The sequence below is a fragment of the Nuphar pumila genome, chromosome 7 (genome assembly GCF_984573655.1).
Source record: "Nuphar pumila chromosome 7, dmNupPumi1.hap1.1, whole genome shotgun sequence".
NCBI lineage: Eukaryota > Viridiplantae > Streptophyta > Magnoliopsida > Nymphaeales > Nymphaeaceae > Nuphar > Nuphar pumila.
Genome location: NC_143255.1, coordinates 27,528,002 through 27,544,059, shown reverse-complemented (window position 1 = coordinate 27,544,059; position 16,058 = coordinate 27,528,002). Strand labels below are relative to the sequence as shown.

The window sequence follows — 16,058 nt, the reverse complement described above, 5'->3', positions numbered from 1 at the left end:
GCTATGATCCTCTGAGTAGGCGTGTCAAGGTATCAAAGAATGTAATTTTCGATGAGATGAACTTTGATGCTCAGGATGCTAATTCAACCCTTCATGCTGATAACTCAAGCCCCAATATTGAGGTATACTACCCATGGTTAAATTCAGAACTTTTTTCAAATGGTAAAGTAGATTGTCCAGAAAATTGCAGTCAGAAGGAAACACATGAGGAATTAGCAAATGGAACTCAAACGGAAGAAACTGTTCCACATGTCTTGGAACCAGCAAGGTATAAAGGTATTGTGTACACCCGGCGAGAGAAAGAGCCCTCATTCGTCTCTTGTACGAGTACAGATCCATCTTCACAGACAATGGATATCAGAAGATCCTCACGGATTCGACATCCACTTGACAGGTGGATAAGTTATAAAAAAATTTCATTGGATTTTCAGTTGTTCTTGACATCCATAAGTAAAGAGGAAGAGCCCCTCATGTTCTATCAAGCTGCGAGTTCTAGAAGATGGGTAGAAGCCATGAATGAAGAAATGGAAGCTCTACATGAATGTGGAACATGGGAAATTGTACCCAGGCCACAAAACAGAAATGTTGTTGGGTCAAAATGGGTGTACAAGATAAAGTATAAACCAGACGGAAGCATTGAAAGGTACAAGGCTAGACTTGTAGCCAAGGGATTTACACAAGAGGAAGGCCAAGACTTTGATGAAACTTTCAGTCCTGTAGTTAAAATGGGGACCATTCGCATTGTGTTGGGTCTAGCCATTAAATATGGATGTATATTGAGCCAACTGGATGTAAAAAATGCTTTTCTGCACGGGGATTTAAAATAAGAAGTTTACATGGAACAACCCACTGGATATGCAGAACGAGAAGCCAAAGAATATGTATGCAAGTTAAAGAGAGCACTCTATGGTTTGAAACAAGCCTCTCGTTCCTGGTTTGACAGTTTTTCTCTAGAGATACAACGGCATGGCTTCTCTCGGTCCCTTCTGGATCACTCATTATTTATTCACAATGAACAAGGAGTCACTACTTTACTATTAATATATGTAGATGACATCATCATCACAGGGAACTGTAAAAGTCACATTGAGCAGGTGAAGAAGTTATTAAATCAGAGATTTAAGATGAAAGATTTGGGAGAGCTGCGATATTTTCTTGGGGTAGAAGTTGATAAAAGAAATGATACACTCACCCTTACTCAGCACAAATACACGTTGGACATTCTCAACAGAGCAGGCATGACGGATTGTAAGCCGTTGACAACTCCAAGTGTCATTCATCAGAAACTGAGTTCAAAAGAAGGGGACATATATGAAGATCCCATTAAGTGTCGCAGCTTAGTTGGCATGTTGCAATATCTGACTTTTACTAGACCTGATATAGTATATTCGGTTAATCAGGTATCCCAGTTTATGCATGAACCTCATATGTCACATATGGAGGCAGTAAAACGTATACTTTGTTACCTGAAGGGTACAATTGGTGATGGGTTGGTATACAAGAAAAGGGAATTAGATCCAGGCGGGGGCCATGAGGGCCATGAGATCGTCACTTATGCTGATGCTGATTGGGCGGGTGATCCAAACGAACGACGATCAGTATCCGGTTATTGCAGCTTCATTGGGCCAAACTTGATATCCTGGAGCAGTAGAAAACAAAAGGCGGTTGCTAGATCGAGCACTGAGGCTGAATACAGATCCATGGCCACTGCCACGGCCGAGGCTACATGGATAAGACATCTCCTGACAGAAATGGAAGAACCGATTGCTCGGTCACTGTTGTTGTGTGACAATCAAAGTGCCATCAACATGTCCTTCAATCCCATCCACCATAGTCGAGCAAAGCACATTGAAATAGATCAACATTTTATTAGAAAAAAAGTTGAAGATAAAGAGATTGAGCCTATGTATGTGTCAACTGAAAAACAAGTTGTTGACATTCTCACTAAAGGGTTGACGAAGGACAGATTTTGGTTTCTGAAAAGCAAGTTGTACATGGTTCAGCACCATGCACAACTTGAGGGAGGCTGAAAAGAAGTCATCACGGTGTATATGTCTGACCCGATCCATTTATATATTGGATCGGGTCCAGACCCAATTAGTGTATATGTATATTAACATGTTCAAAGGGGTATTTTCGTACCCTAGTTTTTACTTTACTTAATACATTAAATAGAACGATAGGGTCAGCCGATTATCGACTGAACCCATTTCTCTAAAACCTCTCTCTCTTATCTCTCTCTCTCCTCTCTCTCTTTCTCTGTGACAGGCAAGGTGGACATCGAAGGCTCCTTTCTTTCAAAAATTTCTCATACCATTGATGCAGAATGTCCACAACTCCTTTTCAGGAATTTCTACTGGAATGTGCAGGACTTCGCAGGAAAGAGTAGTTGTAATGAATGCCACAACCATTTGATCATTCTTTCGCCACGAAATGAAATTTGGATTTCTGACTAGAGTCTTCGAGCCCTTCTTTGTACTTCCATCATGCACCGAAGTTGATTGGGAAACAAATTCCAAAGGCACAGGAATCGACCCATTAATGTCTCATTAAATCATGTTGCAAAGAAAGGGTATAATTTGTTTATTCCAGGTGATGAAGTTGGAAGAATCGAGTTTCTCAGTAACTAGATGGTTGAAAATGAGGCATTAATAGCGGCCATAGGAATTTAACAAAAAGAAGCAAGGATAGGTACTCAAGAGAAGAAGAAAGGAAAATAAACATATATACTGGAACAGACGATCAAATTTTTTTTTGCATATGATCAGATGCTACAAATTGTAAACAATATATGAGCTGAGATATACATATGTACTTCCTTTCCCCTTTTTTTATAAAAAATGTGAGATGCCACTTTTGGAATATTAAAGATGTCCTCAGATCTGATCTAATGCAGGAACAGAAACAATGAATAGATTTATATATGTAAAATTTTTAGTCTGCAAAGAATAAAGAGATATGAGATCGTTAAATCAGATCTCACGTGAAATATGTTCAGATCTGATCCAACGAGATAGAAACAGGATAAAGAAATATGGTAAGGAATTTTCAGATCTGAAAAATACCAACCAGAGAATAAGAAAGATCGGATTTGAGAAGACAAGAAATTGTCTTTTTGAGGAGACGTTGAGCAGAAGAAAAGAAAAGAGATGTAGAAGAAGAAGAATCGAGAAAAGGGGGGTTTTAATGAAGGAGTTTGCAGCCTAAGATCAACAGGTCTTACCTTTTCTGGGCTCTGATACCATGTGAAGAAAACCCTTGGAAAATGTGCCCTGCACAACCAACAGAGAGGAGAAGAAAATGAGAAGGATTCTAAAACTGCAATAGGACGTCTCACCCCAGCTTAGGGTGACGTCTTTTGTTATATATTAAGATACATAAGAAATTACAGCAATGCTAATTACAATATTCATATTTTTTACTTTTAGCTCTCTTGTGAAGTGTTATTGTGTATCTCCTTTGTGGGATTGTACTTGGTCCATTAGTGACCACTTTGTGTTTGTGATTTCTTGTATCCTATGTCACAGGGACTCGGCAAAGTGGGTGCCGCACCCGCATCGACGCAACGCAACATGATGCGGGTGCGTGTGCAGGTGTGGCACCCGGTGCGGTCAACCTGACCCTGGGTATTGTAATGAAGTGCCAAATGAAAAGGGGCAAAGTCTTCAAGCGAAAGCACGGAAGCACGCACATACACAAGAGGCCACAGAGGGGCAAAATAAACCACAAAAGTGGTCAAGTACAAAAAGAGGTAAAAAATATTCTTCACTTCATAGAATGCTTCACAAGAAGCTTGGGAAATACATGGGGCTGTGCCCCTTATTTATACACAGCAAGGGACCCAAGGAGGGGCTCCCATAGAGTCGTTGGAGCCCCTCCAACGGTCATATTTATGACCGTTGGAGGGGTCCAACGACTCTATGTGGACCCCTCTCAAATGTTAAAAAGAAAAAAGTAAAAAATAAAAAAAGGAAAAAGAATAAAGGAAAAAGAAAGAAAAGAAAAAGCATATCAATGATATGCGTGTACAGGTGAAATGATAGAAATACCCCTGTGGGGTTTTACAAAATAAATATATATATATATATATATTTATATATATAGATAGACACGTAGACATATATATATCATATATATGTATATGTGTCGTAATCTATATATATAGATATATATATATATATATAAATATACATCATATTTTAACACCCCCCTTCAAACACATGGTGAAATCACCGAGAGTTTGCTAAGGAGGAAGTAGAAGCGAGGCGAAGGCAAGGCTTTGGTGAAGAAGTCCGCCAACTGATATTTGGTAGGAACATATGGGAGTTGAATGGTGCCGCGTAGGAACTCATCTCGAACATAATGACAGTCTATCTCAATATGTTTCGTTCGTTCATGAAAAGTGTGATTGCTAGCAATATAAATGGAGCTCTTGTTGTCACAACACAGCTTTGAAGGAGTTGAGAATGAGACACCCATATCTTTAAGTAAGCTTCTTAACCATATAATCTCAGTTGTGGTAGTGGCCATCGCACGATATTCTGCTTCGGTATATGAGAGAGAAACTTTACGCTGCTTCTTACACCTCCAGGAGATAAGCGACTCCCCAAGAAACACACAATAACCTGTGGTAGAAATACGATCATCGGGGTTACCCCCCAATCAGAGTCAGTATACGCAAGTAAAGTAAGAGGTGAAGAAGAGGAGAAGAATACTCCCTTAGTTATGGAATTTTTTAAGTATCTGATAATCCTCATTACTGCTGCCATGTGAGTAGTGGTAGGAGCAGTCTGAAATTGGCTTGCACTATGAACTGCATGTGAAATGTCAGGCCTGGTGATAGATAAATATGTTAAGGATCCAATTAATTGACGATAAGGCGTGGGGTCTGCTAAAAGAGTGTCATCATTGGCTCTCATCTTGGCATTGATTACTTCTGGAGTCTCCACCCTTTTGTCATCTGTCAACCCAGACTTAGCAATAATGTCAGAGGCAAGCTTCATTTGAGATAGGACATACCCCTTGGGAGAGTATGCAACTTCAATTCCTAAGAAATACATTAGAAAACTCAGATCAGACATATCAAAATTTTTCTTAAGAATATTTTTAATAAGATCAATACCTTTCTTATCATTACCTGTGATAATCATGTCATCAACATATAATAACAAAATTGTTATGTATTCATTAGAAGATTTAACAAACAAAGCAGTATCTGTTTAACATGAGGAGAAATCATTATCAAGAACTACTTTGCTAAAAAGATCATACCAAGCTTTTGGTGCTTGTTTTAAACCATAGAGAGCTTTGTTTAATTTTAGAATATTACCTTTCCCAATTTCAAGACCCGGCGGAGGGTCCATAAGGACATCTTCACACAGATTTCCATTTAAAAACGCATTTTTAACATCAAGTTGATATACTTGCCATTGTTTTATGGATGCTAAAGCAATTAGGGTTCGTACACTAGTCATTCTGGCTACAGGAGCAAAGGTTTCTTCATAATCAATCCCATATTCTTGGGCGTAGCCTTTTGCAACCAAACGAGCTTTGTATCTTTCAAGAGACCCATCACATTTGGTTTTGACCTTATATACCCATCTACACCCAATTGCTTTTTTTCCTAAAGGTTGAGGAATAATGCTTCAGGTTTGGGCCTTGTTAAGAGCCTCTAATTCGATTTTCATAGCTTCAATCCAATGTGGGTGATCTTTAGCTTCCTTGAATGAGGTAGGTTCATGATACGAATGTATTAACATGAGACAGGCCCTATAATTCGGCGAAAAAGATTCATAAGACACAAATTTTTGTGGTGGCCTACTAGTACGAGAAGATCTCCTAGGTGGATTGTTATCAATAGATTCTTCTAAAGAGAAGTCTTGAGAGTATCTGTCAATGGCAGGTTGATGTTCATTTCCTATCCGTCGGGTATATACATTTATATCATTAAGGTTTTCATTTTGGGAAGTATTCTCATGTTGTAGTATATTATAATGTAAAATTCCATCACAACTAGTATCACAAGTGATAGCCTCAAGAGACTCAATCCTAGGAACTAAGTCGAATAGAAAATAATAATCGATGTCTTCCTTAGATGTGTGGATATCGAAACCATTTTGATCTTCAATAAAGTTTACATTTCTCGACACATATAATTTATTGTTTCGAATATCATAGCATCTATAGCCTTTTTTATTCTCACCATAGCCAATGAACACACATTCAATAGCTTTAGGTGACAGTTTATCTTGTCCTAGACTAAGTACAAAACATTTGCATCCAAAGATTCTTAGTCTATTAAAATCAGGAGTAATTTTAAAAAGTTTTTCAAAGGGCGAAACATTTTTTAAAGAAGAGGAGGGCATACGATTCACAAGATATGTTGCGGTAAGAAGAGCTTCGGCCCAAAAGTTTTTAGGAACATTTTTAGACACAAGAAGAGTTCTTGTGGTTTCGATTAAATGTCTATGTTTCCTTTCTGCAAGACCATTTTGTTGCGGAGTTTTAGGACAAGATCGTTGGTGCAAAATTCCATTTGTTTTAAAATAATTTTGAAAATCTTTAGACATGTACTCTCCTCCTGAGTCGGACCTAAAAATGGCTATATTGTGTTGGAATTGATTTTGAACAAGAGCGTGAAAATCTTTAAAATTAATGAAGACATCGGATTTATTCTTGATAATGTAAACCCAAGTGTATCTAGTAAAATCATCAATAAAAGAAACATAGTAAGAGAAGCCCCCCTTGGACATAACGGGTGCCGGTCCCCATACATCGGAATGCACAAGTTCAAAAGGCCTTTTTGACACAAAATTGCTATGAGAATATGGAAGAGAGTGAATTTTCCCAAGAATACAATCATTGCATGTAAATGTATTTGTATTACAAATTTTTTCCAAAAACGGAAAAAGGTACAACTTGGAAATACTAGGGTGTCCAAGTCTCTTATGCCAAGTCTCAATATCTTTGGATTGAACGTGATTACAAAATTATTTGGATGGCAAAGACAAAAAATCCATATAGTAAAGGTCCCCTCTTCTATGGCCTTGCCCAATCCGCTTCCCGGACCGGAGATCCTGCACATAGCAATGGGTTGGTGAAAATGAGACATTACATTCAAAATCGGTAATTTGAGAGACGGAAAAAAGATTCAAATTAAGTTTTGGACTAATTCAGATTTTGGGAACAAAAAATTCTTTGTTTTGGTCATAAGTTTTCTCAAGGTTTCCAATACCTTCAACATTTAAAGATGTTCCATCGGCGGTGGATACATATGATTTAAATTTATTGAGACTTGGTTTTGATAAAAGTGATGCATTTTGAGTCATATGGAAAGAGGCACCCGAGTCAAGAATCCAAGAGGTCATACCTGGAAAAGAGGAGATGGCGGCACCAGAAGTGAAAGGTGAGGAGGATGATGTAGAGGCGCTCATCTTTATAAATTATTGAAGAGTTTCGGTTAGATGAGCAATGGACTCCTTTATGTCACCATCCTTCTTTGAATCTTCATTGATGATTGGAGGAGTTTCCCCCACGGAAGCCACCTTCTTCTTGAATCTACGGCAATCGGGACGAATATGGCCCGGTTCATTACAATTATGACAAATAATTTTTCTTCCTCCACCACCATTATTCTTCCAAAAATGTGGTGGTTTATATGTTCTTACATTGTTGCCGGGTCTAGACACGGCATGCACTTCATCAACATCTCTTTTCAAGGCCAAACGGGTTTCTTCTTGACATAAATCGGCCAAAATATCACTTAGAGGGGTAGAGGCCCTATGAAGTAGAGATCCTCTAAGTTGTTCAAATTCGGGACGAAGCCCATGAATAAATTGAAAAAAACTCTCTTTTTCCATTTGCTTTTGTCTCATAGCAATAGCACTTCCTTCCCATTGTGGTTCGAGAAGGACAAGTTCATCCCACAAAGAGGATAGGGCACTATAGTAGTCCCTAATGCTCATATCACCTTGCTTGGTAGCTCTAACCTTTTCTTGTAGAAAAAAATGCCTAGCAAGGTCTCTTTGGGTGTACATGCCTTTCATAAAAAACCATGCTTCATTAGCCTTTTTGAATTTTGCAAGGTTTGCACAAATCTTCAACTCGACATTATTCATGAACCATGCTAAAATTTTAGCATGTTCACTTTCCCAATCTTCCATTTTAGAAGAATAATCAAGAATAGCTTTTTCCTTTTCTTCTTCATTCAAAGCTTTTTCCTCATTTCCTTCAAATTTAGTTAACTTCAATTGTGGTTCCGGAATGGTTCCACATACATAACCCCAAAGCTTTTTACCTTTGAGATTATTCTCCATAGCGGCGGCCCACATGCGGTAATTGGTCACATCCAATTTGAATGAGAGATCGATTTTTGCATCTTTGTTGGCCATTTAGAAAAACAAATTAATAAGACAAGAGAGAGGAGAGGTATTACTTGTCAAGGTAGAATCCGATGAAGCCTTCTTAACCAAGGCTCTGATACCATGTAATGAAGTGCCAAATGAAAAGGGGCAAAGTCTTCAAGCGAAAGCACGGAAGCACGCACATACACAAGAGGCCACAAAGGGGTAAAATAAACCACAAAAGTGGTCAAGTACAAAAAGAGGTAAAAAATATTCTTCACTTCATAGAATGCTTCACAAGAAGCTTGGGAAATACATGGGGCTGTGCCCCTTATTTATACACAGCAAGGGACCCAAGGATGGGCTCCCATAGAGTCGTTGGAGCCCCTCCAACGGTCATATTTATGACCGTTGGAGGGGTCCAACGACTCTATGTGGACCCCTCTCAAATGTTAAAAAGAAAAAAGTAAAAAATAAAAAAAGGAAAAAGAATAAAGGAAAAAGAAAGAAAAGAAAAAGCATATCAATGATATGCGTGTACAGTTGAAATGACAGAAATACCCCTGTGGGGTTTTACAAAATATATACATATATATATATATAGATAGACACGTAGACATATATATATCATATATATGTATATGTGTCGTAATCTATATATATAGATATATATATATATAAATATACATCATATTTTAACAGTGTTGACCGCATCCAGGGTCATTTATGTCCAACTTTTGGACTTTATATATATTTTTATATATTTTTGCCGCACCCCCGCACCCAAGTTTTTTTAAAGTGCCGCACCCCCGCACCCATGTGACATAGCTTGTATCCCTTAGTGGCCATCTATTGTAGTTTTGCTTATTTCATTTCAGGTAGAACCTGAAAACCACCATTTTGGTGCAATGATGGGCTATATGGTGGCATATCAGGATAAGAGATTTCATAAAAACTACTGCCAAACCTTCAAATGCACCAGCACACAATTAAAGGGGCACACTAGTGTAATTAAACAACCATTTATTCATTTATTTCATATTATTAAGAATAAGAAATGAATTTAAAAATGACATCATTACAAAAGGTTTATATTACAATACTAGAATGTAATAGAACAAAACAGGATAACTAAAAGAGGAAACATTCCAGAAACATTTTGAAAAGAAGGGTATGCAAAACTTTTCAAATTTTCAATCTCTTTAAAAGAAAAGCAATATTAGACTTTTGTAATGTAAATCAACATATTAGTTCTTCATACAATAAGCATGATGGCAGTACACAAAAGTCTAATCAACAAAGAAACAAGAAAAAGGCAGAGCAGTAAACCTGTCTAACATCTTCCATTATCAAACATGACAGCAACCGCAGAACTCCACTTCTGTGAGTATCTGATGCCAAGAATGGTAAAACAAGAGTGACACCATTCGACATCCTAAAAGATGACTGATTTGCTTCTGCTTTCTTTAATAAAGAGATGAGACAATCCCATGCAGCAGCGACTGTACCCTCATCCTCAAAAACTCGAAAATTCTCTGAACCAGGTCCCATTATTCTTGGTGAAGAAAGGATTGCATCTTTGCTGTCTTTGTGTTTTTTGAAACTTTTTGAATTAGACATATTCTGATGAAGACTAGAACTCTCCATGCCAGAGAGGTACTTATGATGCTTGATATCATCCAATAAAACCTCCAGAACACCAACTTCTCGCAGCACTTTCTTGTATTGCTGATCAAAGGACAAGAGCTTTATGAAAAAGGAAAGAATTGAATGCTTAAGATCTGTTGTTATGGGCTGCTGCAACAAGCAGCAAAGAGAAAGAAGCTCCTGTTCAGGGACACAATTAACAACAGTCACAGCATATTCCAAAATCTTCAAGATTTTTTCTTGCAAAAATATGGGAAACCCCGCCATGTTTAGAATGAAAAGTGGCACAATCCGCAGCTGCTGGCATATCTTGTAGTTCTCAATATGACTAGAAAAAATTTTAAGCATCCTATTCAGTACTTCAGCCTGCAAATCTGCACTGTCAGCCTTGAGAAAAATATTTTGTAACATCTGAACAGCTTCCAAATCTTTCACTCTGGTACTGCCTCTCTCTCGCACATCTTCAACCCTCTCAGCAGAAGGTCGACTGTGATGTCCAGTGGCCTTGCTATTTAAGGATCTGGGAACTTTCCCTCCAACTGTACTACTTTCAGCAAGGCCTGTCTGTGCAAGGTTTACCAAGACATCAAGCAACCTGGAAAGAGAAGGCGAAAGATGGGGTGGTGAGAGATCTCCTCTGCCACCAGAATCTTGCCCTGTCATGCTATCAGATCGATGTACACCATCTGAAGCACAGTTTCCATCAGAAGCTAACTTGCGATCAACTGAATGAAGTTGATTTTTCTGCAAAGCAGACAATATAAGAGCAAACTGTACAAGAAATTGATATCCATGTGCATTGTGTATATCCTCCCTGAGCCTGATGCCTCCCGCTTCTACAAAAATAAGTAGCGAACCAAAGTAAGAGGTAATCCAGGAAAAATAACGTCTTATACACAAAAAGCTAAGTATTTGAGGAAATTAAATATTGACAAAGACACTAACAATTAGAATTCAAGAATGGTACACTTCTTAAAATATAAGTAATTGAATACAAGAACAAATTCCAATGTGGCAGTTAACAACAATCAGACATAATCAACAGACCTGGTCTGTGTGACAATTCCACACACTCAAGAAGCAAGTCTACTATCCCCATTGTATATGCAGAATCACCAGTCTCAGGATTAAAATCCTTCACAGCCATCAGGAAAACTTTTACCTGAAAAGCATTTCAAGAAAGCACCAAATAAGATTTGCCAAAGAAAATAAGCCAGTAGAAAAGAAATTCAAAATATAATTTACTCTAAGGTTGCACCCCTGCCGAGCAGAATCAGACTCTGGGGTGTTCCAGCTCAGCACAGTACATGTTGTACTGTGCTCAAACTTAGCTCAAGAAGAAGTAAAGATTCAACTATTCTGTTCAAGCTCAACTAAATCGAGCTTGGCTCAGCTAGCACTGTACATGTACCAGGCTCAAACATGTGTTTTGATTACTTTTGGTAGATGAGATGGGACAAGAACTGAACCAGCCACACAAGGAAGTCAGTACACCAATGTCTTACATATTGTGTGTATACTATACAAAATTTATAGTTCACTGAATGAGTTTCCCAAACTCTTAATGGATCCTGACTCAAACTGCTTACTTAAGCTCAAGCAAAACTCTTACAGAGCAAAGTGGAACCTCTAGCAAGAGGCTCTGCTCATTGCTCACCCTTATCCATAGCATGAAATTAACAACACTATGAAAACAGAAGAGCAAACTATAAATACATGATCAAGTTTTGTGTATTTACAAATACACACCCATCTTATGTAATATTACATATCACCAGCTTAAATTTGCTCTATTATAATAAATAGATGTCTCTCTATCTCCAGTTAGTTAACGCTGTTTAGCTTGTGGTTAACCAAGTAAAAGATAAAATCATTTTTATCAAAGTAATACATTTCATTCGTAATCCATTTTTCTCCCCTGTTCACCTCTTTTTCCTCAAGGTTCCTTTAACCTCTGCCACCTCCAACACTTTGAAAGAAGAATAACAGGACTATCTCACACATTGATACACATGTCAAGGTGCAAATAGGCCTTGTTATTGGGGTATTAAAAGGTGCTGGTATAATTGGCAAATAATATTCTTAATTAATAGCTGATTTCATTGATTTACATATTTAAATTTTTACTAGAGGGGAAATGGGCCTAGAATACCAATCATACCGATACCCGGGCTAAAACTGACACTGATCATACTCAAACCCATAACCCATAAGGGTCTATATTTTTCAGCATACCAAGACCCGAACCCGGACCCGAATCAAAATGGGTTAGGTCTGGGTCTAACTTTTTTACTCAATTAAACAACGGATTTATCGTGTACATACCCAAAACCTGTTAACCTATATGGGTCCACAATTTTCAGCCATACCCGGACCTGAATCAGATTGGATCAGATTTGGGTCTAACTTTTAGACCCAATTCAGAATCGGGTCTTACCAAACCTGACACGAACCGACCTAGTTACATGGTACACTGCTAGATGCTACCTCTTCTCATTATGTTCAGCAACAGAGAAGAGGAAGAAATTCCAATTTTCTACACAGCATCCTTCCCTCAAAATCTGGAATAAGGACAAAGTTGTGATGCCTATTAACAAGAAACAGTTTCAATCACCAACATCCTAAATGGAATATGCCGTGAATCACTATAGGGACATCCAATCAGCCACAAGCACTTGGACCACAAGTTCATGCAATAAGTTATCTATATGAATGGCCTAAACATTATCAAGGTTGAGGCAATGCTTTTGTCATAGCACAGAACATCCCCCCACCAATATATTTTTAATGTGGTTCCAAGAGACCTACCCTTGGAAGCAATTTTTGTATACGTGCTTAAAGCTGTGGATAACATGGCAACCAGGGAAAATCAACAACTTGACGCCAGTGTGTCATACAACTCAATGTTGGAAAGAACGAGCAGAAATGGGTATGCACCATTACATAATTTGTCTCTTCTCATTACAGATTAAATGGACAATGGTCAATTCTATGTGCAATTGACTATTCATAATTTGTGGTTTTGTTGACATGTTACAACATAAGGATAAAATAGTAACTTCATAGTTGGTGGTTTTCGTCATCTTCCATGACCAGCAGTTAATTGATATTCCCTTTCTTAACCCACATGGTATTATGTAAAATAGGATAAGTTCGTTGTGTATTTGTAAACACCTGAAAGCTTGAGGATACATATTCATAAAAGGAGAGAGTGCATTATGCATAAGGAAAATTTACCAAGAAACTTATGGACTCTAATAACAAAGGAAAGAGTGAAAACATACTTGTGAAAATGTCTACAAAGAGACAAAGTATACGAAGGATGCCAACTTCACAAAGGGGGATGTGCACAAAGGCACTTTAGAAGAACACTTGAATATGTGTACACAAAAGTACACTAAACACAAATGCACAAAGGCATTAGAAAAACAAAGAATCTTTATTGAGAACACTAGAGCATAAGCTCCAAGAAAAAAAGAATACATACAAAGGGGAGACAACCCCTATATATAGGCACATAAAGGAAGGGCCTTAGAGGGGCCCCAATGTGATCGTCCCTCCAACGGTCACAAATGTGACCGTTGGAGGGGCCCAACGATCATATTGGGTCCCTCCAAAGGCAAACCAAAAAAGAAAAGTAAAAAATAAAGTGCAAAATTAAAGGCACATTTCAAAGGGAATATGCGCAAAAATAAAAAGACAAAAATACCTTTTATCGGGTTTTACAAAAAGAGTATATATATATATATATACACATTGTGAGTATATTTTAACATCCCCCATCAAACTTACGGTGTGATGACCGCAAGTTTGCCAAGAAGAAAATTAAATCTCGGAGAGCAGAGTGCCTTGGTGAAGAAGTCAGCCAATTGATACTCCGATGTCACATACGGTAGATCGATAACCTTCTTCAAGTATTCTTCTCTAACATAATGGCAATCCATCTCGATATGCTTTGTGCGGTCATCAAAAGTGTGATTCTTGGCGATATATATTGCACTTTTGTTGTCGCAGCACAACTTGATTGGTCCTAGAACTGTAAAACCCGAAATTTTTATAAATTAATTCAAATTGGGCCTAGATCCATATTTCGGATCTAGGACCCATAAAGGGGTATTTACGCTTAAATGTTTGCGTTATACTAAAATAATATTAATATTAGTAATAAATTAGAAATATACATATATATATGTATATATATATATATTAAGCAAATACGAGGATCCACAGTTGGATCCACTTGGATCCAACTTGCGGATACATATTTTGGGGGTTAAAATTTTATGTTTAATGTGAGATTCAAAATAAATAAAATTTTTAAGTTTTTTTAAATTTATCCGAGGATCCACAGTGGATCCATTTGGATCCACTTGTGGATCCATATTGTTTTGGGGCTGGGTTACGGGTCTCGGGTTCGGACCCGAGCCCCACCCCATATAGCAGCCCTTTTAAAACAAAAAGGGCAACCCGATAAGGGTTGCCCGATATGTTTTAAACAGCAGCAGAAAGGGGCAAGAGGGGGGGGGGGGGGGGTTACGCAGGCGTAACCGAAACACCACCCATCTCGGCAAGAGGGGGGGGTCGGCGATAAAAGGGAGGTGGAAGAGGGGGTCTCACCCTCTTCCCTCGTCTCCCTCGTGTCTCTCTCTCTCCACTCTATCCCCCATCTCTCTCCCTCGGTCTGTGTGTGTGCGCCGGAGGCAGGGAGGTCGCCGGCAAGTTTCCTTTGGCCACCAGCCACCACAGGCCACGGCAAGCAACCTCGGTCACGGCAGCCGCGTGGAGCGACACCAGCAGCTCGACCTTCGCGTTTCCAGCCTCCGATCGCCGGAAAGATCGCCGAAAAAGTATTCTCGAGGTACGGTTCTTCTTCGAACCTGGGTGAGGAATCGAACAGGGGTTCGATTCCATACGTTGATTTGGGGGTTTTCTTGATAAACCCTAAATACCCAAATCAAATTGATTTGGGGGTTTTCTTAATATGCCCTAAATCTTGAAATCGGAACAGTTTGGGGGTCTTTCCTTCCCTTAATTAAGTCATTCTCTGGAAAACAGTAATCGTATATGCTTATGAAAAAAAAATGTTGTTTCATGTTGCTGGCCACCAGTGCATTGGTAGGAGGCGACAGGCCCAGCCGACTGGGTGCTGTGTTAGCAGGGCCCCAGCCGACCCAGTCGGCTGGGTGCTCTACATCTTTTGGACCGGGCTATAGCAGGCCCAGCCGACCCAATCGGCTGGGTGCTGGCCTGTGACTCGTATGATTCAAAAAAAGAAAAAAAAAAGAAAAAAAGGAAAAAAAAAATATGTATGTTGTGTACGTTAAATCCATAGGGGCTGATTTTATTTTTAATTTGGGTTGAAGGCTTAGATTAAGTTGCTGCATAAAAATTTGGGCATCACGAGCTCTTATACAAGATTTGTTAGTGGTGCATTGTGCATGTTGTTCTATGAACATGATGGAGTTTCATCAGTAGTACATGGTTTATGCATCCTATTGATTAGATCAAATTGTATTTTCTGTATTTCACAAGCTTATTCTTTTTCTTATATTGCGTAGTTTAAGTAACTGTTCCCTGGTGGTGTCTTGGAACAATTGCTTTTTGGCTATTGCATTCATTCTAAAGGCTGAATCTACTATGCAAATGAAGTTTGTGTTTGACAGTATGAAGTCGATGTGTTTAAATAGTTCTCTGTGCTTTTTAAAACTTAGCAGGATTAACTTTCTTGTAATAATTTACTTATTATGGTGGACCTGTCCTGAAGAAGTCCAACTTAGGTTGCCTTCTTGGGTTTTGATACCAGTATATCCTGAACCAGATATCCTTTAGTGTAACTGGAACTCTGACCGGGAAAAATACTTGTTAGGTGCCCACCTTCCATGGGCTATTCTAGTGCTGAACAGAAAATAAAATCCCTGTTATAAAACTGTATGTGTGTGCGTGGGTTGTTTTGACGCAGAATTGGTGAGGGTAAACAGCTTGAATGCGTGTTGGTATACAGGCATTAAGCTAAATATGGTGGTTAAAGTTAGCATTATCCATAATACTGATTTCATTCATGCATAATAG

At 38.5% G+C, this 16,058-nt stretch overlaps 1 protein-coding gene across 1 annotated transcript in view; it reads right to left on the bottom strand.

Annotated features, from left to right (window-relative positions):
- The window catches only part of LOC149831642 (protein SPIRRIG-like), a 166,503-nt gene that overhangs the window by 61,215 nt on the left and 89,230 nt on the right, over positions 1 to 16,058 (bottom strand). The window contains exons 9-10 of the mRNA XM_090014039.1: positions 11,037 to 11,151; positions 9,672 to 10,825 (exon numbers count right to left, since the gene is read on the bottom strand). Coding sequence (XP_089870165.1) covers positions 9,672 to 10,825; positions 11,037 to 11,151 — 1,269 coding nt within the window. The remainder of the gene's footprint in view (positions 1 to 9,671; positions 10,826 to 11,036; positions 11,152 to 16,058) is intronic.